Source organism: Panthera leo, chromosome D1, assembly GCF_018350215.1.
Source record: "Panthera leo isolate Ple1 chromosome D1, P.leo_Ple1_pat1.1, whole genome shotgun sequence".
In the NCBI taxonomy this organism is placed as follows: Eukaryota; Metazoa; Chordata; class Mammalia; order Carnivora; family Felidae; genus Panthera; species Panthera leo.
This window is the reverse complement of record NC_056688.1, coordinates 65,471,558-65,498,436: the sequence shown is the minus strand read 5'-3', so window position 1 is coordinate 65,498,436 and position 26,879 is coordinate 65,471,558. Positions and strand designations below refer to the sequence as shown.

Here is a 26,879-nt window from a genome sequence, read left to right as displayed (position 1 = left end):
TGTCAGATGTGATTATGATCACTGTGTGTTTTCCTTCTCCTATAGATGGATGATGAGGACACGCTGTTACCGAGGAAGTTACAGGCGGCTCTGGAGCAGGCTCTAGAGAGGAAGAATGAACTGATCTCCCAGGACTCTGACAGTGACTCTGATGATGGTGAGTGAGGCTTGCCCTGGGCAGGATCAGCTCTGCCCCCAGACTCCCTCTGCTCTGGGTCTGGGCTTCATGGTACTGGGACCCTGTTTCTACACACCAGACCCTTCTGGTTGATGAGGCTTCAGATATAGGACCTTGGTCTCAGTCTAGCCTAGAAATCTCTAGCCCCACTACCAGTGGGCTCAGGGAATAATGGGACTAAGGGGAGAGAAGTATTGTGGTGTCTTGTCAAAGAAACATAAACAACACTGGGGGCGCTTCTAGCGAGGCCCAGGCTATAAAGCTACCCTCTTCCCTCTAATTCTTCTCGACCTCAGGAGGTTTGAGAAGGAAAACCCAAAGACATGTGGCAACCACAGGACTCTTTTTGCTGACAGAAAACTAGTTATTCCTCCCTCTGGGGCCTTGCCTTGAGCCCCTGCAGGAGACAGAGGTAACTTCCTCTTCTTGTGAAGCCAGGAAAACCACCAAGGGTGAGGAGTGTGGGGAAAGTGATCCTCTGGTCTCTGATTTCCACTCTCATTCACTCGTGAATATTTGCCAACTTCCATGTTCAGACAGTCATTTCTGATCTTCCAGCTCAGGGGCTAGTTACAAGGCCAGGAGCACAAGAGATAAGGTTTCAAAAACAGATAAGTGGTTCTGGCTGGAAGTTCTCTTGGGAGAGGGAGACAAAACCAGCTGGAGGGTGGGGTTGCAGGTTGGAGATTACAGATTCTTGACCTGAACCTCAAAGATTATCTTTTCTCTTCCAGAATGTAATACCCTCAATGGGCTGGTGTCAGAGGTGTTTATCCGGTTCTTTGTGGAGACTGTTGGGCACTACTCCCTCTTCCTGACCCAGAGTGAGAAGGGGGAGAGGGCCTTTCAGAGAGAAGCCTTCCGCAAGTCTGTGGCCTCCAAGAGCATCCGCCGTTTTCTGGAGGTTTTTATGGAGTCTCAGATGTTTGCTGGCTTCATCCAAGACAGGGAGCTAAGAAAGTGTCGTGCAAAGGGTAAGGCCAGAAGAGCTTGGGGTTGGGGGCTATGGGCCCTCTCCTCTACGTTTTCTGCTACTACAGGGCTGAATAGTTAGGTACTGTGATGGAAACTCTTGGGTATCATCAGCGAGGGCCAGTCCTCCTAACATTCCTTTCTTCTCATAGAAACTGCCAAGGGAGCTCTCTTCTGTTCCTGTCCCAGTAGATGCTGTCACAAGACTGTGCGCAGGCTGGAGCCACGTGGTTAGAGAGTAGGACTCCTCTCTACCCAAGAGTGGCATGCCATTGGTTGCCCATCCCCTCCTCAGATGCCTTTCTTATTCAGAGAAAAAGACAAGACTGAGCAATTTCGGGGGTTCTGAGAATCACAGGTTGGAAAAGCCCTTGAAGAAGATTGAGCTAGCTTTCTGTCTGAGGTTGGTGGCAGCCGCCGTTCAGAGGCTCAGCCCAGTCGAGGACCTTTTTTATAAAATCTCATCAAGATCTTTCTGTCTAACCTCAGGGTTGTTATTTCTTCTATCCACTACTACTGCCCATTTAGTCTAACAAATCTTTTGGAACAACATAGTAGAGTGATTTAAGAGGAACTAGAGAAGGTGCCCAGTTCTGAAATCAGGAATGGCATCTTTGCCTTATGGAATACAGTTCAGGGCCAGGGATGTGCACTGGGAACCAAGGTACTGAGGGCTTCTTGCTTCAGCAATGAACACAGTGAGATGTCATTAATTATAGTTCCAATGAAACAGTCTGAATTCTAACAAGATGCTGCCATAAATTATAATTGCAGATCTTCAGTTTCTCCGTTTTGGGGATCTGTGCCCATGATCCCCTCCAATAGGCCTCCCCTTTCCTCCCTGCAATGACTGTTCTCTTCCCTGTTCCTCCTCTTCCCCAGGCCTCTTTGAGCAGCGAGTGGAGCAGTATTTAGAGGAACTCCCAGACACTGAACAGAGTGGGATGAATAAGTTTCTCCGAGGTTTGGGTAAGAAGCATGGTCACTGATGAGATGGGTGTTCAGCAAGAAGGCTGTGTCCAAACTTCTCTAAACCAGTACCATCATTGGATATTTATACTGGGGCTATAGACCGAACAGTAAGAGATCCCCTGGCGAAGAGGTTCCCAGCCCAGTGCTCCAAGACCATTTACCACATTTACCAAACTGCAGAACCAGGAGAAACCACAGATCCCTACATAAATCAGGTCTTTTTCAGTGTACTCCTTCCTGAGTGAATATGAGGATGTTAGGGGCAGGGAGCTTTTCTCTAGGCCATAAAGGAGTCTACAGAAGTCGAGGTGCTAGAGTGTCCTTCTCTGAAAACTTCCCCTCCCTTGAAAGAGCTTAGCCAATTAAATCATGGAATCATAGAATGTCTCAGTTTAAAGGGAAATTGGGGCCAAAGAAGCTAAATAGCTTGCCCATATAGCCCCACAGTGATTGATACCAGTGCCCTAATTAGAGCTCTAGCATATTTTCGATGCCCTGAATCAGATCTGTCACAGCTGAAGTCCAGTCTTTCTAATCCTGTCTCCCACTGAGAGGGTTAGGGCTATTGGAAGAATTGATGATGAAACATTCTCACTCTTGCCCTCTCTGACCCACAGGCAACAAAATGAAGTTCCTCCACAAGAAGAATTAAGCCCCTTTCCCAGTAAGAGTCCAGTGCCTTGCAGAGCCTGGAGCCTGTGGAGGGGGCCAGCTTGGGACCCTCTGGGCCAACTGTGGCTGCTCTGCCCCCACAGACCCCACCTTCCAAGCCAGCCCACCTCTGCCTTCACGATATCCCGGGATACTGTTTGTAAATAATCTGCTGTAAGCTTTCTTATCTCTTTTTGTAACAAGCAAAGAGAATCTGGTAAATATTTGTATATTCCCAAGGGGCTGGGTGCTGGCGACTAGCCAATTATGTGCAGCTGACTGTCTCAGCCGAACCACTGATCTTTCCCTGGAGGCTCCTGGCCTGCCTGCCTGAGGTCCCTGCTGCCAGTCTTGGGCCCTGGAGAGCAGATGCTGTCTTGTTCTGTACAGGACTTTTTTTTTTTTTATCTTAGAGTTTCTATTTTTTTCTAGTAGTCCCCTCCCCTCACCCTCTGTTTTTGAAAGGCAAAGGCCAATCAATCCCCATTTGCAGTATGGTACCAGGCTCTCAGGTCTGGCCTTCTCTTGTTCCTCCTACCTTTGTGATGGTCAGTGAGTCATGGGAAGCCCACCCCTCCACCCCCCAGCTGTGCCAGTGATCTCTGGGCCCAGCTCCCAGTCCGTGGTGGCCATGATGCGGTACAGGGCATCCCTCCTTCCCACCATCTACGGGTGTTCTCAATAAACAGTGTACAGTTGTTTGGGCCCAGAGCCCTATGTGTTCCTTGGCTTTATTCATTATCTAGAGTTCTCTCTCCTGGGGGAAGGGCTGAGATAGGCCAGTCAGGAATGAAACACCATCATGTAGGGAGTTGAGTACCTCATTAAGAGTTTAGCTTTAGTGTGAGTCACTTACCTACCCTGAAATCAAGTTCTCTAGCTTTAACTGTGTCACTGGTCTTAGAAGATACCTAGTCATCGTTCTTGTTCACCTTTCCTCTTCAGTAACCCAACTGTTCAGACTCTCTGTACATGTTCCCACTGATGCAAAGAATGCTCAGTGCTTTTGGCTCCACTGTTAGGTGAATCTTAACATTTTCCTATTTAGTATGAAGCCCTTAAGATATGATTGAGTATCCTGATATTGGTGGGTGAAACTCAGCAAAAGCCAACCCAGGCTTGCTCATAGCTCTGGTCTGTTGCCTACAGCTCTTCTGTCATTCTGTGACTAGTTTTTCCTGTTGGAACCCGAGGTTTGCATGCAGAAAGTTCTGCTACATTTCATGGAAAAGCAAGAAGAGAAACAGGGTGGGAAATATAGGTGGCTTAGGCTTTCCACCCACCCAACGCCTTCGCAGAGTAGAGACCTTGAAAATGTCCAAGATGAGGCATTCAGCTGGAATTCTTTTCACTGGAATTTGGTTTGGGTCTGGCAGGATTTGAACCAAGGAGTAGAGCTTTTCTCTCCTTCCACCCTGGCCTACTTAAACAGGAGACAAAACCCTATCCTGAGTCCCTTCCCTTCTCCCTGTTTTCACTGATGTCTGCGCAGGTCCCAACCTGTCTGTGGCTTGAGGTTGCTAACTGCCTCATAAAGCAAAGTAGAGGGTTTGTCTTCTCTGAAAAAGCCTACTGTGTAGTTGGCTTTGGCATCTTCCAGGTATAGAGAGAAAACTGCTTATAACCATAAAGTCCAGAGTCCAGTGTAGTTACTGTCCTTGGCTTCATGATAGTCATAGAAGTGGATTCTTTAACAATATAATAATAATTTCCAAAAGGTGCTCCTTCTTTCCTTTTCTTATTTCCTCTCTTTTTTAACATGATTTCAAAGAACCCTCAAGACGTGATCAGATCACATGATATATAGGTATAAATGCTTTTTTTTAGAAAATTTGAAACTTTTATATATCTTTAAAATCTTAAGATACCTAAGATTAACCCAAAGGATTCCTTCCTCCTACGATGGCCACAGTTCTCATCCTAATTCAGATAATCAGTACTGGCACATGATGCCTCTGGTTGGGCTGCAAAGGTCCATATGGTGAGTACTATGGGCAAGACACAGAAATTTCTGGGGGGAATGTAGAGGAGGGTGTGACCAGGGGATCTGGTGTGGGGTTGACAAAAAGTGGTCAGACCTTCTTTTTAAAAAAAAAAAAATTTTTAATGTTTATTTTTGAGAGAGAGAGAGAGAGCGCGAGCATGAGCAGGGGAGGGGCAGAGAGAGGGGGAGACACAGAATCGGAAGCAGGCTCCAGGCTCTGAGCTGTCAGCACAGAGCCCGACACGGGGCTCGAACTCATTAACTGTGAGATCACGACCTGAGCTGAAGTCGGACACTCAACTGACTGAGCCACCCAGGCTCCCCAAAAAGTGGTCAGGACTTCTTTCCAAGCTCTGTTTCACATGGTCTCTTGACCCCTAAACAGATGGTTCTCAATCCTATCACCATCCAACACTCTACTTTTCTATAGCAAATACTCTTAACTCTACCCTTTACTACCTTGAAATGAAATTCATAGATAATATAACCTACCTAAACACATCTTAACTTTAATATAAATAGGGATAAATAAAAGTATTTTGTTTTAACATGTATTTAAATATGTAAATGCTTGGGCACAGATACACTTAGAAGACACAGTGAGGTCAGATGCTCAAACCTGTACACAGAGTTACTGTGAACGCAGTAGCTACACATGCAGACAGAGAAAAGTGTTTTGTATTAGTAACTCAGATTCTACTGAGTATGTACTGGGTTGAACAACTTTTGGTAGTATTCTGAAGAAAACCCAGTACGAACTTCCATTGACTTAAACAGCATTTGGAATCCTGGAAAGCTGAGAAGTATATGAACTGGAACAAAAAAAGTTTTTTTTATTACGTATAAAATGATCTAAACTAAAATTTTCTTTGTTGTTTGGAATCAACCCCATACATCGCAGGACATTTAGCACCATGCTTGGTTGCTTCCCCTCCCTGTGACAAAAACTTCCCTCCCCATTTATTTCCAAATTGCACCCCCTAAAGGATGGTATTGCCACCATTGAGAACAAATGTCCTTAAATAGTGCCTTTCTGACAACCCTGGGTTAGTTGCTCAGGGGTAATACAGTGCTATCTCCTTTACCAAAAGCCCCAATATCTGTGGAGTGTCAGCCCTCTATTCTGGAGTTTAAAAAGGTCCAGGGTTTTCTCCTCAATCAGTATGGTAGAGCAGGGCAGGCTGCCCCATTATATCTTTAAATGCTTATTTTTTCTTTCTCTCTGTCTCTTTCTTTCTTTACTAAGTAACCATACTCTATAAGCAGTAGTGTCAAAAATGAGGAGAGGAGTGTGGGCTTCTTAAGGGCAGTATTTTGAAGGAGTGCCCCTGGAAAACAGTATTATTCCAACTCTGGCTCACATCGGATGGTGCGTGAAATTAGAGACCTAAGAAAATCACTCTGATTATAATCACAGCTCAGTTATATTTTTGTTAAAAATAATACCCTTTATTTCCCATGTAGACTTGTAACTTACCTTGTACCCAAAATGACTTATTTATAAAGATACATAAACTATTTTTTTTAAAAAAAACTTAAAGTGGGAATAAAAGTAAAACAAAGAGCCAGAATGAAGCATAATGAATGCTTTAACACTTTTAAGGATGATACACAAAATTATTTTCTTGAGCCAGATAATGTGGTGGTATGCATTACAAAACATCTTAGGTTTATTTGCCTATGCAGGTGGTGGTGGGTATCACATAAAAGGTCATGAAAACTCTAGACCAAGAGAAAATATTACTTTTCAGTACTGGCAAGCTATTGGTAGCTTTCAAATTATTTTCTGTCCATTTATATTGCCTTTTAATACGAAAATAATATGCATTTGGCTAAGCAAGAAACTCAAACTACCGAAACATACATCTCTCCCAAAGTTCATGAGGAAATGCCGGCTCAGTTTTATGTTCTTCCAGAATATTCCCGCGTGTGTACAAGCAGGTACCCAAAATAACTTGAACATAGCCGGCGCTCATCTTTTTGAAAACAAACTAATTCTGAGAAGTTTGGAAATTCCCCTTCTAACGTGTATAAAGGTCATGTTAACGCAAGTGAGGCCGAAGCAGGATCTAAAGTGCTGTGAGGTTAGCTGGGCCTCCCCTCCCCCCTGGAGGGGTCCACTCCCCCCGGGAGCAGGCGGGTATTAAACTCCCCCACCCGGGCCTTGCAGGGTAAAGTCTCCCGGCCGCGACACAGCGCAGCCCGCCCCCGCCCCCTGCCGGAACCGGCTGAGCACTAAGACTTAGCAAACGCCAAAAGGGCTTCCGGCCGTAGGAGTGGTAAAGGTCAACGTGACCCCGGAACCAGAACTTCACACCCTCCGGAAGTAGTTTCTCAGGGGCTGACGGAGTAGAGCTGCCTAACGTGGGTGTTGAATGAAGGCGTCGCCAAGATAGGGCAGTGTACGCCCGTGAGGGCAGGCACAGGAGCGCCAACCTCTGCAGGTCTCTGGCTGTCACCCCCGTAGCCTCCCTTCCAGTGGAGGCGGACGTAGACGCTGAGCCTACCCAGGCAGAAGGCACGTATTTGAATTTAAAACAATTTTTAGCAGATTTTGATAATGGGGTCCAATTTTGCCAATTATATGGACGTTATTGCCAACAAAGCTTGTTATAGCTACAGCCTCGAGGTTTGAATAAAAATATATTTAAAGCACACGTACCTTAGGCCGTAAGTTATCTCCTTGGCAATTCAAGCTTATGGAAAATTTAGCTGTTAACCTTATGTGCTTGGTAACATTGTTCTTCACAATTTGAATAGGTAAACGAATGGTTTAAGGAAATGGGAGTTACAGGGGTACCTGACAAAATTCTGTTCCCCATGTATGGGAGGGCGTTAACTCTATATACATCTATCAGCTACTAGAGACCTAGCAGTAGGGGCCTCTGTGCCTACAGGGCAGGCTCAAAGCTTGGCAGTTTCAACATTTTGTTACCTCCGCATGGACCATTGTTAATCTAAGCAGTGGTACCTTGCACTCAACTCAAACAGTCACAGCGTAAGGTTTGCATTTGGTCCCATCAAATGAGCCAAATGGTCACTACAGGTCTGCTTGGAACATGAAAGTATGGCTTTTCATTGGTCACTTAGCTTCCTTGGCATTAACACCTGCAAAAAAAAAAATCAAAGCATCTGCCAACTTGTTAGTTGTAGATGCTTGAGTAAATGAACCAGGCAACTGACCCTGCCCTTCCCAGGCCAGGTACATGGTCTGGTACCTCAACTGTCTTCGACTTAAAATAACTGAGGGACTTTCACGTTCAGGGTGTCCATTTACAACAGGATTGGAAGGAGTATTATCCCATTCAACCCCATCCTGTTTATGGACAGTGAGGCTACATGGTACAAATAATGAATTTCCAAGAAAGACCCTGGCTATTAAGGAACTAATTTTCATCTATCTTTCACTAAACCCAACCTGTCCAGGCCTAACCATTTTGCTGGTCAGCCCTACCCCAATTCACCCACTCACCAAGTCCTGTCCATTGGGTCTTGTGAATCCTACTTTGTTTTCTCATTCCCATTTTCTTGGTTCTCCCACTGTAGCCCACTCCCTAGCTACATTCTCCCTTGAATGCTTATTGCCCACCTAACACTTGCTTAACTTTTCCAAGTTGGTAAGCATGTATGCTCTTTCCTCTGCTTTGATCATTTTGCCTTGACTTAATCAGACCAAGGGGCTTTTCTTGTCTGCTTCCCTAACTGTCAAAAAGGTTTAGTAAAGCCTTCCATTTTACTTAATCCACACAATCCTCAATTTTAAAGATGAGAAAACTGGACTAAACTTAAGCCACCACAGCTGTTATGGTTTGGACTGCAATCTCAAACTTCATCTCAATCTTTTAAGATACTGTATTTATACATCTTTGGATCTTCAGTGTCTATTTGGAATCAATTAAACATTACTCTTATCAACTATAACCTGTTTAAACTGATGGCCTCAGCTTCCATTTTATAGGTACACTATGGGAAAACCCATGGGTTTTATCTTTCTCCATCAGGACTATTACAAAGAAGCAAATCCAAATGATAAAGTTGTTTGTGCAAGGGAGGAAAGCCTTCCTGGCACTTTTCTTAACCAAATCCACAAAGTTTGCTCCCCTGTGCTTCCTTATGTTTGAGGGTCTGCAAAATCCCCACCTGATTCCAGCTTCTGGCTTTTAGGATTTCCCAAATTCTATACTAGGAACATTTCAGACCAGAATCATTAATATCTCATGATGTATTTCTTTGAACATTATGACTCCTCTGCACAAGGACACAGGCTTTCTAGATTCCAAACCACTCTGATGTGTAAAAGCCCTGGTGCACTTAACATTCAGATTGGTAGGCCCCATCTCAAGATTTTGGTTATGACTAGAACAGTGTGGTACAAGATGAGGGAGCCAAGGAGGAAAAACTTTAGTTTCAGGAATTACATCTTTCACAATTGCTTCAATCCTAACACATTGTTCACTATTTAAAATGTGCCTATCAAACTGAGTCTTCCTCTTTCCAGGTGCCTGGCTCAGTCAGTAGTGCATGCAACTTGATCTCTGGGTTATGAGTTAAAGCCCCCACACTGGGTGTATAGCTTACTTCAAAACAAAACAAAACAAACCCCTCCACACACAAAAATCCCGAATCTCCCCCGTGAGCCATACATGACAGTTAAGGGTATTCTCCCACTCACTGTATTTTCAGAGTATACAATGCAAAGCAGGCCTTTCAACTCTAAGATACACAAATATGCTATCAACAAATATTCTCACTTTATAAATGTTCAAGGTAGGTAATGGGCCAAGTCCTTTTAAGTACTGGTGCTATCTCTTGCACATTTTGAGTTGGCAAAGGAGCTCAGGCCCTCATACCCTTACTCCTGGATCTGTTACGTGGCTTTCCAACGTACAGGTAAGAAAGGTAGGGGTGCTAAAGAACTTACACCCAGACCAGAAGAGAAAAGCAGTTGTTAGTATTTAATGAACCTCTCTCCATGTGGCTTCAGGCTACCAGGACACAGGCTCCCCCCACACCCTTAATCTTCTCCTCAGCTCTTCTACTGAAGAATTTGGCCTTCACGATGACAGGCTGTTTGGGGAGCTTTCCCTTTCCCAATACTTTGTAGTAGCCCTGGAGAGATTGGGAAAAAAAAAAAAAAAAAAAAAAGAGTTTATAACACACACCATTGCGGGTACCAACTCCCTGATGCGCATAAAGAAAGATGTCTGCCAATCTGCTCCATCTAGGAACTGGGAGGGCATGTTTCTGATCTGGGCACTACCGGGGGCACAGAATGCCCTCGCCAGTGAATCAAGACCAGTGGATTCTCTCTGAGGACTCTAGCACACCAGGACAAGAGATGTGTCAGGATGTGACTCTAGCCTCAGGCAAAGCACAAACTCCCCTCTCCAATTACTAGCTGATTAACAACAAAAAAAAGAAAAGAAAAAAAAAGAAAGGGAAAACCACATTCCCAGCAGTATTCCAAGAAGTCCTGCCCATGAAAATTGCTCAAGTGATGTTACACAGGGAAAAGGGATTTAAAACTTAACTGAAAGCCCCCTTAAGATTTAGAATACCTCCACACCCATGGGAGCTGACACTACGCCCAGAGCTCCAAAAAGATATACAAAAATGCTTTGTCATCATCAGTGTTTTGGGGTGTGGGTGGGAATCTCTTCAGATAATGTAGCTCCTTAAACAATCAAACATATTAGGACTTTATTCTGTAAGGGGAATAAAGATTCAAGAGCTGTGCCTCATGTAAGCAGACCAGAGCCAGTTGAGTTAACATACTGCCAAAAGCTCAGGCCAGAAATGCAAACCTGTACAAATCAGGGCAATAGTGGGAATGAAATTATGGATTGGAAAAACATTCAAGAAAGAATACAAGTACTTGAATGAATGAGTGACTGGAAAGATTATTATTCTTCCAATATTTTGCTTGAATCACAATTGAGCTCAATTTTGGTGAGTTAGCTGTGACAATTCTATCAAAAGGTGGACCAGTCTGAGGGCACCTGGGTGGCTTCGTCGGTCAAGTGTCCAACTCTTTATTCGGCTCAGGTCACGATCTCATGGTTTGTGGAATTGAGCCACGCATCAGAATTCTCTCTCTGCCGCTCCCCACTCCTGCATGCAAGTAATCTCTTGCTCTCAAAATACACATTTTTTTTTTTTTTTTAAAAGGTGGAACTGTCTAGTAGATAACAGGGTATAGATTCCAGGTAGGAGATCAAGTAGATTAGATTACTAAGAATTTTAAGACGCAAGGACCATATAAAGGTAACAAATATTCACTCACCGATCGCACCACATCAATGATAGGAGCAGCTCCAGTCTTGTTTTTGGCAGCATTTACCCGTGTCTGCTCACTGACCAAGGTCCACAGTTTATCAAGGTTAACAGTTGGGCAGAAGCTCTGGTTCCTTTTTAAGTGGTAATGCCTCATACCAACTTTTCCAAAGTAACCTGGATGACTGGGAAGAGACAGGCAATCACTTTAATGATCTCCCTTTAGTGATGTTTACCATCCTCACTGTCCATCTCCCTTGGTTATAGTGTAAATTGTTCACTGGTGGATTATAGTGAAATAGCAGGTACCCCATTCGTTGCTGAATTAAAACAAATCTTTAAGAAAAGCCTCCAAAGATGTTCAGGAGTAAAAAACTACCCTTATTTCATGGAACCAGAAGTCACTTAGAAAGTAAGAGGCAGTGCCAAGACTAAAGGTCTTCCAGCTCACTTGACAAAATTTTATGGAAAATCAACACATTCTTAGAAGTTTTCTAAGCAAATTTGGGGGAATAAGTGTATCTAACAGGTATACAGGTTAATCTGATACATGTCACTAACCCGGTGACTGACTATGCCATGAGGGTCACAGCCAGTGAATAAGGTCAGCAATTACTCTTCGAGGACTCTAGCACACCAAGGCAATAGCTGATACCCAAGCGTGACTCTAGCCTCGATGACAAGTTCTCAGTTCACATCAAATGGTAACCTGGTGAAAGGTAAAAGCCAGGAAGAGACAAGGCTTTTGAGTGGTAAGAGGCTTGCTTCCCATTAAAGGTGTTCTAGGGCAGCCCTCTGCCCCTAAATGCAGACTGCCAGTGCCAGTGAAAAGTACAGTACAGCTAAGAGGCACTCACTATTTGTCAAAGTTGATCCTGTGGTGATGCATGCCACCAGCATTACCCCGGCCTCCTGGGTGCTTCCGGTGCTTGCCTGCAAGAATACAAAGTTACAGTTAACAGAGCCCTCACCAGCCCCTCAATTCTTCTCCCAAAACCATTTCCCCACATTTCTGCATCTCTACTTATCTTGTTCCCAGTCTACAATACCTCTCTAAGCATTGCTATTCCTTCAAAACTCCAGGTGAAACATCTCTATGCAGTGTTCCACATCACAGCACTATCCACAGTGCTCCATGCCTTCAATCAATTCAACACTTTGCCCCAGTTTTCATTCATTCCTCCAAATGATGTGAAATTCCCTAAAAATGGAGTACTGGTGAGAATTCTCACAGGGGAAAGAAGAAAAAAAGCTAACATTCAAACTTAATCCGAATGACCACACAAAGCTAACCCACTTCTACCCTACCTACTTCCTGGCTAGCTAAGCACCCGGCAGGGAGTTCAAAGCAGACCGGGATGGGACGCCGGCACTTACCAATGCGGCCGTGGCCATGGCTCACGTGGCCCCGAAGTTTCCGGGTCTTTCTCAGTCTGGATGGCTGTATGGAAAAAGGTGCTTGGTATTAAGGCCAAAGGGAGGTAGGTGTGGCAGGGGGCCAACTTGCCCGTCTGCGAGGCGTCTGTAGGCCTGGGGAATTAAGATCTGCTTTGTAGCACATTCAGCAAAGTTGATATTACGAACTGGCCTGGGGACAAGCGGCCTCATCAGGGCGGCGCCCAAGCGCGCCGGCCCGCGTGTCTCAGAGACCCAAACTCCGAGCGGAGCACGCGGCACCAAGGCCCCAGGCCCCGGCCGGGCACCCTGCGCTGAGGCCTGTCATGCGCGGCCTGGGAGACCGGGCTAAGGTGAGGGGTGGGTGGTTGGGGTGCAACGCGAGTGGAGCTCGCGGCCTGAACCAGCAACAACGGGGAAGCACGAAAATAAGCACCTACCATGTCGGCGGCCCAGAAGAAAGAGGGAGTTCTCCGCGAAATCTCGCGGTACTGACAACGGAGGCGGAGCCAATGAGACTCACTTCCGGCCAGGGAGACCCGGCCTTGGGCGGGGCCTCTTGGGTCTCGCGGGTCTCGCGTGACTATAAGGCTGGCCCCTGCCTCTTTCTGCGGGGTGTCCTGGTCCTCTCCAGGAAATACCACTGGATCTGACGTGTGGGCCTCGTGCTGGTCGCTACCTTCTTTCGCTCTGGCTCTGAGGCTGAGAGCTTTCGCGGAATCCGGCGCTTGGGGCGCTGTGTAGTACAAGCTGTCGCGGTGACTTGGCCCTGGAACCCGACTAGGCCACCGTACCCATCAGACGCCCCAGTTCTGAGTCGTCCAACGCGTCTCGCTCCGTTCTTGCGGTCTGCTCGGCCCTGCCGGTAGCGGTTGCTCTCTTGTCTCCCAGCCGCAGTGAGGATTCGCGAGACGCTATTTGATCCTCAGCGTGCTTACCGGGTGTCTCGCTCTGCTACCTTTGGAGTCTTTCACTAGATGTCTCCACCACCCACCGGCACCTGCTGACCTACACTCCAGGGAGGCGTTCGGTCTTAATTCCTCCTTTGCCCTTGGTGCTATCATCTGGGCCTCCACAGATTGAACAATCTGATATACTTCAGGCACCAGTATACCTGGTTGCTTTATGGTCCTTTTTATACAGACTCTGTAAATACTTTTTCTAACCACCCAGTTTGAATTTTCACCTGAACCTAGTTGACATGGCCGTGACCTCCTCTCCTGGACTAGAGAATCCCTGTTCACTTCGACCCAGTGCAAGTGTCTCTTTTCCTGTGAAACTTCTCTGACCCATTCAGTCATTGTTGTTTACTTTCCCCACTTGTGCCCTCACACAATCAAGTACATAGCTCTTATATAATTCTTGATCCACATTTGTCTTCCGTACTAAACCAAATTCCTTAATGGCTCAGGAATATTTTCTTTTATCCATGCACTCCCAGTTCCTGGCATGTAGTGCATGTTCAACAAATTATTAAGTGACCTAATGTAACTACTCTCACCTCCCTGTCTTCACTAACTGGAAGAGCCCTCTTTCGAGTCTCAATCAGTGTTCGAAATCCCATTCTTTCAATTACTCTGTGTGTGTATTTATTTTCCCTGCCCCATTCCTGTCAGCTAAAATATATTTTAGCTAAATATCCTAAATTCTCCCTGACTGTCTTCTACCTGCTACCCTGGCTTTTTCCTTTACAGCCAAGCTCCCCAAAAGCAAAGTCTACAAATTCTGTCCATTTGTTCATTTCCCATTCATTGTTTAATCCACTGCAATCTAGCCCTCAGCTACACTACTTCAATGAAATTGCTCATATTCGAAGCATCAATTAAATACCAGTTGAATGGACTCTTCCTATTCCTCATACCACTTCTCTCTGTTGTACTTTACCTCTTTCACTTCTTTATAGAAATTCTTGCCTTCTTCCTGTCTCTCTGGCCACTTCACAGCCTTTTCAGGTTCTTCTAATTTTATGCACCATTCAAGTGGTGATATTTTTCACCCTCCGGTTCTTGCTCTTTATCTTTTCACAATACACAGTCTTCTTGGGCGAATTTATTTTGGGTGGCTTCAATTCACAATGTTATTGCTGAGCTCCACACTCATGTGTTTACTTAATTTCTGATTATTATTCCTTGGACATTCTACAGGCAAACTAGGTAAACATATTCAAAGACTTCAATTTTCCTTTCTCACTGGTGCCTTCTCCTTTATACTGTATCTTGGTGAGTGGTGCTCATGTCCACTTAGATAGTGATGTCATGGACACCTGAAAATTGTTCCCGAGCCTTCTTTTCCTCTAATACACTGTCACCATATCCGTTTGTTCTCTATCTCAGATTTGCTTCCTCCTTTCAAGCCCCCATGACACTGCCTTCATTAAGACCCTCATCATGTCTCTTATCCTGAGTTCAGCATCCTCCTGTGGCACCCTGCTTGCATTCTAACCCTCCTCCAGTCCCTTCATCCTTCACACCTCTGCCAGGTTAATCTTCCCAAAACATAACTTTCATCCTTTCACTTACTTGATCAAAAAGTTGGATAGCTCCCTATTACCTACAGAAAGGCCTATGTACCTTTCCAAACCAACCTCAGCTTTTCCTCTTATAGCAGCTTTCTACTGTAGCCAAACTTGGTACATCCATTCTACCTTTTTGCCTGTGCTGGTGCCATTTCTCATGCCTATACTGCTCATCTTATTCCTGAACAGATATCCTGAATCTCCCTCAACGTTTAGGGCCCACCTTATATTCTGCTTCTTCCCAGAACACTCCAGTCCAGAGTGATAATAGCCAAATACACCTTGCAATCTTACAAATTGCCTCTGCCTGAGAGGTCAACACTACCAGCTCCATTTTATGAATGAGAATGAAAGAATTGAGGCACAGAAGTTTGAATGACTTACCGGTGGCTACAGAGCTGCCAAGATACAGAGCCTGGGCCTACCTAGCCTTTAGTCTTCTCTTTCCAGATCTGCTTTTACCTCAGTGACCACTCCCTCTCTGACCTCACAGTATTATGGTCTTCATCACTCCTTCAGTCCTCAATCACATACTACCTGTGGCCAGCAGAAACAGGGGTCTTGAGAGTCGGGGGCAAGGTCTAAGAAGAGATCACCCTGTATTTGACATTGAAGTTGGCCAGGAAGTGCACAAGGGATGAACCGAGCTACCTGGAAACTACCCTTGGGAACATGGTCTGTGAATGGAGGTAAGCTGGGCAGAGCTTTGGGAATGAAAGGTAACCATCAAGTGTCTTGTGAGGAGGGCCTAGAGCCAGGACAAATACTGTTCAGGGGGTATAGGTAGGGTTCTGGGTAATTGGCACTGCTTCTGGATAGTTTTGCCAGGTTCTTTGGTTATAGAGGAGCTATATCCTATCCCTCAGGCCATCCATCTGAATGGAAATTCTCCGAGTGGACCAGCACTCTGTGTTGGGTTCTGTGTTCACCTAACATTCTTCTCATTGATGGTTCTATCACGGTGGAGGGAATTCCCTGGGTGATTGTCTGGCTCTGGTTTCTAGCAAATTCCCTTTCATTCCTAAGGTGGTTTGTCAATGTGGGTTAGTTTCCCTAGGCTGACCAGCTCTGAGACAGCAAGTTCTGTATCTGCAAAGTTGAGTAGCATCCAGACATTAGGCATTAGGTAACCTGTCCCTCTCCACCAGGCACATGGAAAGTGCTGAGACATGACCTCTGAGAGGCCTGCTTCTCTGTGACATCTCTTCTGAAGTAGAGTGTGGTCTTGTGACATCTCAGGCATATGGGCTCCCCCGGAGAGAAAGGGCCTCAGAAAATATCTGTGAAATGAGCAGAAGGGAGATGATGCCAGACAGCAGCCTGGCGAGACAGGTAAATGTGGTGCTGACCTTTTCTGGAACCCACGCCTTTCTCTAGGGAACCTTATGAACACTCCCCACCCTGAAGAGGGCTCTGGTGGTCCCCTTTTCTTTTTCTCCTCTCTGGGTTCCTGAGTTCCTTAGCAGTCCTTCACATGGCAACAACAGCCTGGGTAGATCCAACCTTGTTTTCTTGCTCTCCATCTTTAGGTTTGGACATTTGGAAAGATTATGTTGCTTTCCTTTTTCAAGTAAAGGATTGTTAATTTAAGATGGAAAGAGCCAGGGTTTCTGTTCTTTTTTTTTTTTTTTTTTTTTTTTTTTTTTAATGTTTATTTTTGAGAGACAGAGTGTGAGCGGGGGAGGGGCAGAAAGAGGGAAACACAGAATCTGAAGCAGGCTCCAGGCTCTGAGCTGTCAGCACAGAGCCCGAAGTGGGCTCCAACTCACGAGCTGTGAGATCATGACCTGAGCCAAAGTTGGACGCCCAACCAATTAAGCCACCCAGGCGCCCTAGGGTTTCTGTTCTTTTTAAGTGAGAGTTCTAGAAAAACTCAGAAATCCTAATGTATTTCAGAAAGGATTTTAAAAATAGCATGTAATAGAAAATCCAGTAAAACATTAAAGAAAATCTTTAAAAATATAAGTATAAACATCTCAAATGATAACACTTTATAATGCTTTTTTATGTCTGAATATTACTTTCAGCTCTTGTCTACGTGGAGACATAGCTATCTACAAAGCTGATGATCATAGCATACAAATCCTTTTGCATTCTGCTTTTCATTTAATACCGTGACATTTTTCTGTATCACTACTCAGTCTTCATGATTATTATTTTTAATATCTTAACTGATTTATCTTCAGCATGTACTGTAATTTACTAAGCCATTTTCTCCTGTATTTTTTTTGTTTCTTTTTGTTTTTTTGGTTGTTGTTCTTATTGTGTTCTTTGCTATTAGAGACAGTGATGCAATGGACATTTGTGTATATGTGTTTTTTCTTCTTCTATTGAATAGCTTGTCTAGGGTAAATTCCCAGGAGTGAGATTGCTGTATTATAGGGTATGAACATTTTTATGATTCATTTTATGCTGTTTTTTTCCCCAAATGGATTGTACCAATTTATGCACCAGCAGCATGTATAGTTACCACTTTCAGCTACACCAGGCTCAGGGGGTTTTGTTGTTGTTGTTTTGCCTTTATCAGTAGTTTTTGATAAATGGCAATATAGTATTTAGAGAAAAATCCATAGGACCACAGGGTTTTCTTGAGCACAAAGTAAAAATAATCTAATTTGAAGATTAGGAATTTCCAGGAGTCTTTCCTAACTGTGTTGAATAGATTTTTTAAAAATCTCATTATACTACATGGAAAATGTATTCCTAGAAGCTTTGTTGCAAGCTAGGGTGGAAAACCTTGCTGCCATTAAACTCAGAATAGCAAAATGTGAAGAGAGGAATTCTAGGATATTAGAGGACAGTTTATCCAATAGCACAACAAGGAAGGGCTTAAATATTTGGATTTTAATTTAATTTCAGGTGATAAAATCAGCAGAAAGAACATAGAAGCTTGGGTTCATTTCCTACCCCTATTTTTTTTAAGTTTATTTATCTACAGAGAGAGAGCAGGGGAACGACAGAGAGAGGAGAGAGAGAATCCCAAGCAGGCTCCACAGTGTCAGTGTGTGTGGAGCCTGATGTGGGGCTTGAACCCACCAACCACTACATCATGACCAGAGCTGAAATCTGGAGTCACCCAGGCACCCCTCTACCTCTATTTTTACTCGCTGAATGATATTAAATGAACAACATACTCTCTTTGGATCTTAGTTTTCTTGTTTTTCTAATGAAAAATACTGAGATTTATTCTTTCATTTTAGAAATATTTATTGAGTGCATACTGTGTGTAGACACTATGTATATGTGCCAGGCAGTGAGGAGTGGGGACAATGGTGAACAAGAAAGACTAAGTTCTGTTCTAGGACTGTGTCTAAAATAGACAGTAAACAAGTAAACAGATAATATATCATGTTCAAACCGTCTAGCATCGAGTGGGTGTTCTCTCATTGCCTAGTGTGTCTCTCTCCTCTTTTCCTCCTGAACTGAGTCTTGTTTTGATGATCACTTGCTCTGTACTACCCGTGCAAACAGTCTTTGAAATTCTTACCCCCAATGTGGCATGGAATGACTTGCTCTGCCATTCCTTGGCAAGGCTACAGAAACTCTCAGATCAGGCTGTCAGGTGTTAAAAGGAAGTGATTTGTGAGCAAGGTAATGTTATATGTGAGGCTTTCTGTCCTTCCAGGCTTTCACATGATGTTTCATTTAGTCCTAGTTTCCTGGTTCCATGACTTAGAGCAGAGGTCTCAGGCTGATTACTGGTATATGTTGTTTGACTCATGCTGTTTTCAAGTTTTTATTTTTTTTTAATGTTTATTTTTGAGAGAGAGGGAGACAGAGTACCAGTGTGTGTGTGTGTGTGTGTGTGTGTGTGTGTGTGTGTGTGTGTGTGTGTGGCGCGGGGAGGGGGGTGGACAGAGAGAGAGAGAGGGAGACACAGAATCCGAAGCAGGCTCCAGGCTCCGAGCTGTCAGCCCAGAGCACAATGCCGGGCTCAAACTCAGGAGCTGTGAGATCATGACCTGAGCCAAAGTCTGATGCCTAACCACCTGGGCCACCCAGGCACCCCTGTTTTCATGGTTTTAAATTTTAATTAGTTGCCAACGTTTCAGAGTTTAAGTAAAAATTTGGATTTCTGGCGTTTTGAAAAACTAAGATTTGGCAACAGTGGACCCATATTCTTTTTATTATTATTTTTAATGTTCATTTTTGAAAGACAGAGAGAGACAGAGCACAAGCAGGGGTGGAGTGGGGAGAGAGGGGGACACAGAATCTGAAGCAGGCTCCAGGCTCTGAGTTGTCAGCCCAGAGCCCAACGTGGGGCTCAAACCCATGAACCGCGAGATCATGACCTGAGCCAAAGTCAGACGCTCGACAGACTGAGCCACCGAGGCGCCCTGAGACCCATATTCTTTTAGGTGGAGCACTTCGCTATTTACATGCCTGGCCCCCATAGGCATTCGAATCTGCTACCCCTGGCTTAAGTACATTCTGCCATACTCTATCCCTTTTTCTAGGTCAGAGGAGGTAGGAAGGAGAGGGAAGAGCTAAGGCATAGTGGAAAGCAGCCAGAGGAAGGGGATAGAAGAGAGGTCATTTGACCGTCCCCCTTTACTCTCAAATCAGAGACTCTATTGTTTGGTTGTGCCTTTAATTTAACCTTTACCCTCTGAGTTACTTCAGTTGCTCTTCTAAGACAGAAGTGAAATATTTATTTATATTCTTACCCTGAGTTGTGCCCACTGATGTTGAAAAGCCATGCCACCACTTTGAATCCCCTGAGTTGTTATTTATTTTTAAAGTTTATTTATTTATTTATTGAGAGAAAGAGAGAGCATGAGCGGGAAAAGGAAAGAGAGAGAGGGAGAAAGAGAATCTTAACAGGCTCTGCACCGTCAGCATAGAGCCCGATGCAGGGTGATCTCATCAACCCTTAAGATCATGCCTGAGACGAAATCAAGAGTTGGATGCTTAACCAACTGAACCACCCAGGCGCCCTCCCGTCCCAGAGTTGTCATTTGAAGCCTAATGCAACAGTTCTCAAAGTATGGTCTGTAGACCTATGGCAGGAAGCAGGGGCAGGGCGGGGATGGTGATGGTCCCTGAGACTCTTTCACAAGTGTCCACAGGATCACAAGTTTCCACAGAGTCAAAACCATTTTCATAACACTACAGAATGTTATTTGCCCTTTTCACTGGATTGTCATTTGCACTAATGGTGCCAAAGCAAATACCAAAGGTGGTGTGTAAAAAGCCAAAGATGCTGGTAGAAGTCATTGTATTCTTCACTGCTAGGCACTTGCAGGAAAAGGGAAAGGACGGGAGGAGAAGGGAGAAGCCAGTTTCACTTAGGTGTGCCCATGATGAGGTAGGCAATATTTTATTAAATTCCAGTCCTTAAATATGCATCATTTTAATATTCTTTGTGAAGAAACTGGAAGTGTGCATAAAGCATTTCTACTTATCAGGGTGAGGAACTGCACTTGTACTATTATTTGAGTTGCAAGCTGAACTAGCCTTTTTTTTTTTTTTTTTTTTTTTTTTTTTTTTTTTTTTTTGTACAACACCAGTTTTACTTGAGAGAACAGCTGACAGACAAACTGTGGTTATTCAGACTTGAGAATATGGCAAATATGCTCTCAAAAATGAAGTGAGCCTGTCATTTCAAGGAAAAAAACCTGACAGTATTTGTTGCCAATGATAAAATTAGAGCTTTCAGCAAAATTTAGAATTCTGGTAAAGGCATAGCTGCCTCTATGAGTTTGACATCTTCCTAATAAAGTATTTTCCAATAAGACTGGAGGTGATGTTTAAGAGTGTGATGTTTTGTTATCGTATAAGGAAACATCAGTGTTTGAAGCATCTACATAAGTCATTGGATCAATGTTTTCCAAATGACAGATGCCTGGTGTTCTAAAACGATGCCTAGGTAGAAGGGCAGTTTACAGTGCAAGACAGACCAGTGGATTTTCATGTCACAGGGTAAGAAAAATTCACTGATGTAGTTTCAGATTCCACATTACAACTAACCTTTAAGAAAGTGCCACTTGTTGTAGTTTCAAAGGATATCCACAGTTACCTGATAAGGCTATTAAAAATACTCTTATCTTTTCCAATCGTACAGCCCTGCGAGGCTGGCTTTTCTTCATACACTGTAAACAGAACAACATACAGCAGATGGACTACGGAAGCAGGTATGGCAATCCAGCTGGCTTTTATTAACACAGACATTAATGAGGTTTGCAAAAAGGAAAAACAATGTCACTCTTCTCCCTAAATTTATTTTTTTAATAGTTTGTTTTTTCCTAAAAAGTATGCTATTCAGGTGGACATGTAATACGTTTATTGTTTTTAAATGAATTAATATTTTAAAATTATCTCAGTTTTCATTTATAACATGGTAAATAGTAGTAGATATAACCCACATAAATAAAATCTCTTTGGTGTCCTGAATAATTAAGTCTGATATTTTCGAAGTCTAACAAAATAAACTCAGCCACACTTAAACCTTCTAAGACAGATTGCCCTTCCCTCCACCAGCACTACTATGCTGCCCTCTGGGAAATAACTACTCTTAGAGCCCCAAAATGAATTAGAGGTGAGAGTCCGTCCATTATTTTATTTAGTGGCATTTTGCTGGGCCTCCAAGCAGCCTGGCCTCTCCCAGCCCTGTCACTCTTCATCTTTAATGGGCTTGGCTCCCAAAGACTATGGACTGAAATGAAAGTTCTGTCAAATCTGCATAACTCCAGAGCTCCAGATGTGAATTCAATGACATTTGGTTTCTTTCTTAAGTAGGTACAAGTATAAAATGAGGTACACTTCTTCTACTCTTATACAAAACTTACATAAAATTGAATACAGTTTGCAAGTTATAAAAAACCAAAACAATCAAATTAACAATATCAGTTTCATTTGCAGATGATGTGTTGCTGAACTAAACTGCTATTACAGTTTAAATGTGGTGCTCCCGGTGTGGCCAGGTGTGGCAAACTTTTGCCAGGGTGATGATGGCTTAATTTCCCTACCTCCTACATCTGTTCCAAGCAAGATGAAACATTCCTCACCACATGCCACAATGTTATTGAGACTTCATGTGGCAAGAATGCATCATTTACATATTAAGGCTTCCCCTTTCTCTTTCCATTTGCCTGAGACAAAGTAATAAGTGCATGGTGTGAATTAGATCCTAAACTCTTAACACTGCCTCTAAAATCTTGTTGAGGTGTATATGCAGATGAACTGGAACATTTATAGATTTAAAAATTCTTATCAGAATGAATACTAATTTTAAAAAATAGTGAGGAGAACTCACAAAAATATGTGTGTTGGACCTTAGCTTGAGAAATATTTCAGTAGTAAGGGTGTGAAGTCCAATTTTGAATTTGAATTTGAACTTTGCTATTTGCCATCTGTCTTTGTGCAATTACCCAAACTCTCTGAACCTCAGTTTCCTCAGCCTGTCCTTCATGGTTTTACTGAATTCGTAGAAGTATCATAATGCCTACCTCCAAGAGTAGTTGTGAGGTTTGAGATAAAGCATATAAAGCACCTGGTATAAACTTGGCTTTTAATACATTTCCTTTTCTTTTCCAAAATCTTGGACCAGGCTTGCCCACTAATAAAAAGAAGCACAGGTAGATCTTGGACACTTTTGAAGTCAAACAAACCTTGTAAGAAACACACAACCTAGCAGACCTCTCTAGGCTTTATTTTCCACAGTGGAGATGCTGGACTCTCTCTTTGAGCTCAAGTGAGAGTTTGGGGCTGAGCCCTGCAGGTTTCAGGGCACGAGCCTCCAGTTCTCAGAGTCCTCTCTGGCCTGTCCAGGAACATCCCCCACCCCAAAGAAATTAATCACTCTGCTTTGTGCTTCACTTACAGGCAGTGGAGCTTGCTCGCTCTGCACGCTGCTTCACACCTGAGGAGGTCGTTACAAGAGCCCCGGTCCTGGGCACGGTCATGGGCATGGGGTCAGATATGGGTATGAGCTTTATGGGGCTGCCACTAGTTGACCAGAAACACAAGAGTGGTCATATGGAGCCCGTGGTACCGGCCTGTTCATTGTGCCGACAGAACCTGCAGGCTGTCGGTGCCTGACTCCCACCCTGCCAGCATTTGCTCTGTAAGGACTGCTTCCAGGGCTTGATCCAGGAGCTGAGGCAGGTTGCCAAGGCTTGTGGGACTGTCTCAGATGGTAAGTACAAAAGTACCACAGGTTCCCCTCCTTCACATCATAGGTCTCTTCCTGTTTCATAGGAACCAAATTTCAAGCGTAGAAAGAATCGGAATTTAAATGCCCAAGGGACACTCATTGCTGAGCACAACTCTTTAGGGAATCTGTGAGACAAAGCAAATCCTCTTGATGCCTGCTATATCTGTTTTGTAAGCTGGGACTCGCCATGCTTGGGATTTCCTTAAATTGATGGCAGACCGAGAAACCTGGGAAGGTGTTGATTCAAGGTTTGGCTGGCTCCCCAGACAGAGAGGACGTGTGTCCTGGCTCACTAAACTTCCCAGGCGAGGCGGAGGGAGAACTGCTGGCCCCCTAGGATTGGTCAGGACCTGATTATGAACAGACGCACACTGACTAGCAACCATTCACCAGTTAAATTGGTGCTTAGTGGGAGGAGCTTGTGTCTCACTCCTGAACATCAGGTTTCCTAGGGAACAGTCTCATTGAGGACTGTGAGTCCTTGGAGACAAGAACCAGATCCCTTCATCTCAGCGTTCTAGCACAGGCATGCAACAGAGGTGCAGTCTCTGTTGGGTGAACTTGGAGGATGAGAAAGTCAAACAAGTAGAGAGTATTTAGGAACATCATCTTTATTTTTGTTATCTGCAGTATTGTTAAAGTGATTTGTGGCACAAGTCTAGGCTCCTTGAGGCATTGTAGCAGTGCAGTTGTCCTTAGGTATGAATTTGGGGCCCTCTAAATCCTTGGGTAAACTGTGTAACCTCTCTGGGCTCTTTTGTGAGTTTGGAGCACAGAAAAGATAGTGTACGTTGATTTTAAAAATTAATGTCTGGGGGTGCCTGGGTGGCTCAGTCCGTTGAGCATCCGACTTCAGCTCAGGTCATGATCTTGCAGTCTGTGAGTTGGAGCCCCACGTTGGGCTCTGTGCTGACAGCTCAGAGCCTGGAGCCTGCTTCAGATTCTGTGTCTCCCCCTCTCTCTGCCCCTCCCCCGTTCATGCTCTGTCTCTCTCTGTCTCTCAAAAATAAATAAACGTTAAAAAAATAAAACTTAATATCTGATTTTTAAACTTAAATTTCATTCTTCCTTAACTTTTTAATTTTACCTTATAAATCTCATTCTATTTATGTGGCAAATTTTAACAATCATTTTTAAAGGGACTTTATTAATATTTGAACATATTTACAAACTTAGTTAATAATTGCTTTCATAAGTTAAACGTATTTTATTTTTCTTTTTTTAAAAAAATGTTTATTATTTTGAAAGAGAGAGAGAGAGCAAATGAGGGAGGGGCAGAGGGAAAAGGAGAGAGAGAATCCCAAGCAGGCTCTACGCTGTTAGCAGAGCCTAACACAGGGCTTGATCTCACAAACTGTGAGATCATGACCTAAGCTGAAATCAAGAGTTGGACACTTAACCCACTGAGCCATCCAGGCACCTCCTATTTTATTCTTTTTTTTAAGTATTTCAATTGTCTAGCAAATAAACATTCCTAATTAAAGGACACTTGGAAATCTAATAAGTTAAATTTATAAACATGGTGAATCTTAAATATGTCTTAAAAAGTTCCTTTAGAATATATAAAGAACTTCTACAACCCAACAATAAAAAAGATCAAACAACCTAATTTAACAATGGGCAAAGAACTCGAATAGACATTTCTCCAAACAGGATATACAAATGGCCAATGAGCACACAAAAAGATGCTCAGTATCACTAATCTTTAGGGAAATACAAATCAAAACCACAATGCGATGCCACCTCATACCCATTAGGATGGCTACTATTAAAAAAAAAAAAAAAAGAACAGAAAATAACCAGTGTGGTGAGGATATGGAGAAAGTGAATCCTTGTATATTATTAATGGGAATGTAAAATGGTATAGCTTCTGTGGAAAACAGCACAGCCATTCCTCAAAAAATTAAAAAATAGAATTACCATATGGTCCAGCAATTCTACTTCTGGGTGTATACCAGAGAGAATTAAAGAATTTAAAGCAGGGACTCAAAGAAGTAGTTGTACACCTGTGTTCAAAGCAGCATTATTCGCATGGCCAAAAGGCAGAAGTAACCCAGGTGTCCGCTGAAAGATGAATGGATAAACAAAATGTGGTGTATAGGTACAATGGAATATTATTTAGTCTTAATAAGGAAGAAAATTCTGACACATGTTACAGCATGAATGAACCTTGAGAACATCATACTAAATAAAATAAGCCAGTTACAAAAAAACAAATAGTCGGGACGCCTGGGTGGCTCAGTCGGTTAAGCGTCCGACTTCGGCTCAGGTCACGATCTCATGGTCCGTGAGTTCGAGCCCCGCATCGGGCTCTGTGCTGACAGCTCGGATCCTGGAGCCTGCTTCAGATTCTGTGTCTCCCTCTCTCTCTCTGCTCCTCCCCCGTTCATGCTCTGTCTCTCTCTATCTCAAAAATAAATAAACATTAAAGAAAACCACAAATAGTCTATGATTCTATTTACATGAGGTACCTAGAGTAGTCAAATTCATAGAGACAGAAAATAGAATGGTGGTTGCCAGCGACTGGGGGGAGTGGGGAATGGAGAGTTGTTGTATAATGGTATTGAGTTTCAGTTTTGCCCGTGTTTTAATCAGGTTTGTTGTTTTTGTTGAGTTGTAGGAGTTCTTTATATATTAGGGGTACTAGACCCTTATCAGATAATATGATTTGTAAATATTTTCTCTCATTCAGTGGGTTGGACTTTTGTTCTGTTAATAGTGTCCTTTGATGCACAAAAGATTTGAATTTTGCTAAAGTCCAACTTCTCTATTTTTGCTTTTGTTGCCTGTGCTTTTGGTGTCATATCCATGAAATCATTGCCAAATCCATTGTTGTGAAGCTTTTCCTCTGTATTTTCTTTTAAGAGTTTTATAGTTTAACTCTTATGTTTAAGTCTTTGATCTCATTTGGGATTTTTAACATGAACTAATTATGCATGTCTCAAGGCTTTGTGTGGCTCTCAAGTCGAAAATTAAATCATACTAATGACAATTATTAGAATCATAGTGTTTATTTGCCAAGTTATTTGAAGTGTAATGGAGAATAAAAATATAAGCCTTGGTGTCAGTGTATTTGGGCATATGAGTGTGAGTTCTAATCTGCCTGCCACTTAGTAGTTGGACAGCTTGGGCAAGTTGTCTTGCTTATGAAATGAGGATGGTAATAGTAGTAATTAACTTAAAGGATTGTTATGAAAATGAAATTATAACATACACATAGAACATTCTGTGCTACTCATAGTATATAGTAATAAGATAAGAAACATGAAAAAATACTATTATTTAGAACTTTTGAAACTGAAGTGGAAAAAAATCTGTTAGATGTGAACATGCTTGATTTAGAACAAGAGAGACAATTTCTTTTCCTTTTTTTTTTTTTTTGAGAGACAATTTCTTAAATATGTGGCATCTTATATTCCTTGGTATATCTTATGGTCTGGCTAGGCCTTTGCTACCTTCTATATTTGCATTTATGGATGAAGAGTAGAATCAGCTTCCATGACTACTTGGAGATTTTAGGACTCTATGCTGTGTGGTATTTGTTGGTTTGTATGTTTGTCTCCTTCATGGGTATTTGACTTCTGTGTAGCTGGCTCTATGGCATTTAGGGTACAGAGATGAAAAGGCAGGGCCCTTGTCCTCAAGAAACTCATGTTCTGTTGAAGGGCAAATAACTAGACAGATGATTATAATATGGTGCGGCAGGGGTATGAAGAGAAGGTTGTTGAAAGTTCAGGCATAGCAGCAATGCCTCTGGGAGGTTCTCCACGGACCAAGTCTGGTG

The 26,879-nt window shown here is 43.2% G+C and overlaps 3 protein-coding genes and 2 non-coding genes across 13 annotated transcripts in view; 2 read left to right on the top strand and 3 right to left on the bottom strand.

Moving 5' to 3' along the window:
- The window catches only part of DENND2B (DENN domain containing 2B), a 178,809-nt gene extending 175,325 nt beyond the window's left edge, over positions 1-3,484 (top strand). For all 6 annotated transcript variants that reach the window (XM_042904027.1, XM_042904024.1, XM_042904023.1 and 3 more), the window contains 4 exons: positions 46-157; positions 913-1,152; positions 2,033-2,119; positions 2,740-3,484. In XM_042904027.1, coding sequence (XP_042759961.1) covers positions 46-157; positions 913-1,152; positions 2,033-2,119; positions 2,740-2,774 — 474 coding nt within the window. In that variant the 3' untranslated portion in view covers positions 2,775-3,484. The remainder of the gene's footprint in view (positions 1-45; positions 158-912; positions 1,153-2,032; positions 2,120-2,739) is intronic.
- Positions 3,485-9,693: 6,209 nt separating this feature from the next.
- On the bottom strand, positions 9,694-12,911 carry RPL27A (ribosomal protein L27a). Its single transcript, XM_042904499.1, has 5 exons — positions 12,866-12,911; positions 12,408-12,471; positions 11,888-11,963; positions 11,041-11,215; positions 9,694-9,866 (listed from the first exon to the last, which is right to left on the bottom strand). The coding sequence occupies exons 1-5, from the start codon at positions 12,866-12,868 to the stop codon at positions 9,738-9,740; spliced, it is 447 nt and encodes a 148-aa protein (XP_042760433.1). The 5' UTR covers positions 12,869-12,911; the 3' UTR covers positions 9,694-9,737.
- On the bottom strand, positions 9,994-10,124 carry LOC122201535. Its single transcript, XR_006194232.1, has one exon. It is a non-coding gene; the product is annotated as a small nucleolar RNA SNORA3/SNORA45 family (small nucleolar RNA).
- On the bottom strand, positions 11,579-11,708 carry LOC122201536. Its single transcript, XR_006194233.1, has one exon. It is a non-coding gene; the product is annotated as a small nucleolar RNA SNORA3/SNORA45 family (small nucleolar RNA).
- Positions 12,912-13,129: 218 nt separating the features above from the next.
- The window catches only part of TRIM66 (tripartite motif containing 66), a 54,983-nt gene continuing 41,233 nt past the window's right edge, over positions 13,130-26,879 (top strand). The window contains exons 1-4 of one of the 4 annotated variants that reach the window (XM_042904495.1): positions 13,130-15,629; positions 16,089-16,272; positions 22,765-22,864; positions 22,957-23,077. Coding sequence is in view for 1 of the 4 variants with exons in the window: in XM_042904493.1 (XP_042760427.1) it covers positions 15,578-15,629 (52 nt within the window). In the remaining 3 variants the exon portion in view is untranslated. Of the gene's footprint in view, positions 15,630-16,088; positions 16,273-22,764; positions 23,078-26,879 lie in introns of those variants that run through there. The other 3 variants (XM_042904494.1, XM_042904493.1, XM_042904498.1) reach the window with 3 other exon arrangements.

Excerpts from the sequence above, each read along its gene's own strand:
- RPL27A (XM_042904499.1), bottom strand. Across the intron at positions 11,964-12,407 it reads CCATGGCCACGGCCGCATTG|GCAAGCACCGGAAGCACCCA; the intron begins GTAAGTGCCGGC and ends GTATTCTTGCAG. Across the intron at positions 9,867-11,040 it reads TCATTGATGTGGTGCGATCG|GGCTACTACAAAGTATTGGG; the intron begins GTGAGTGAATAT and ends CAATCTCTCCAG.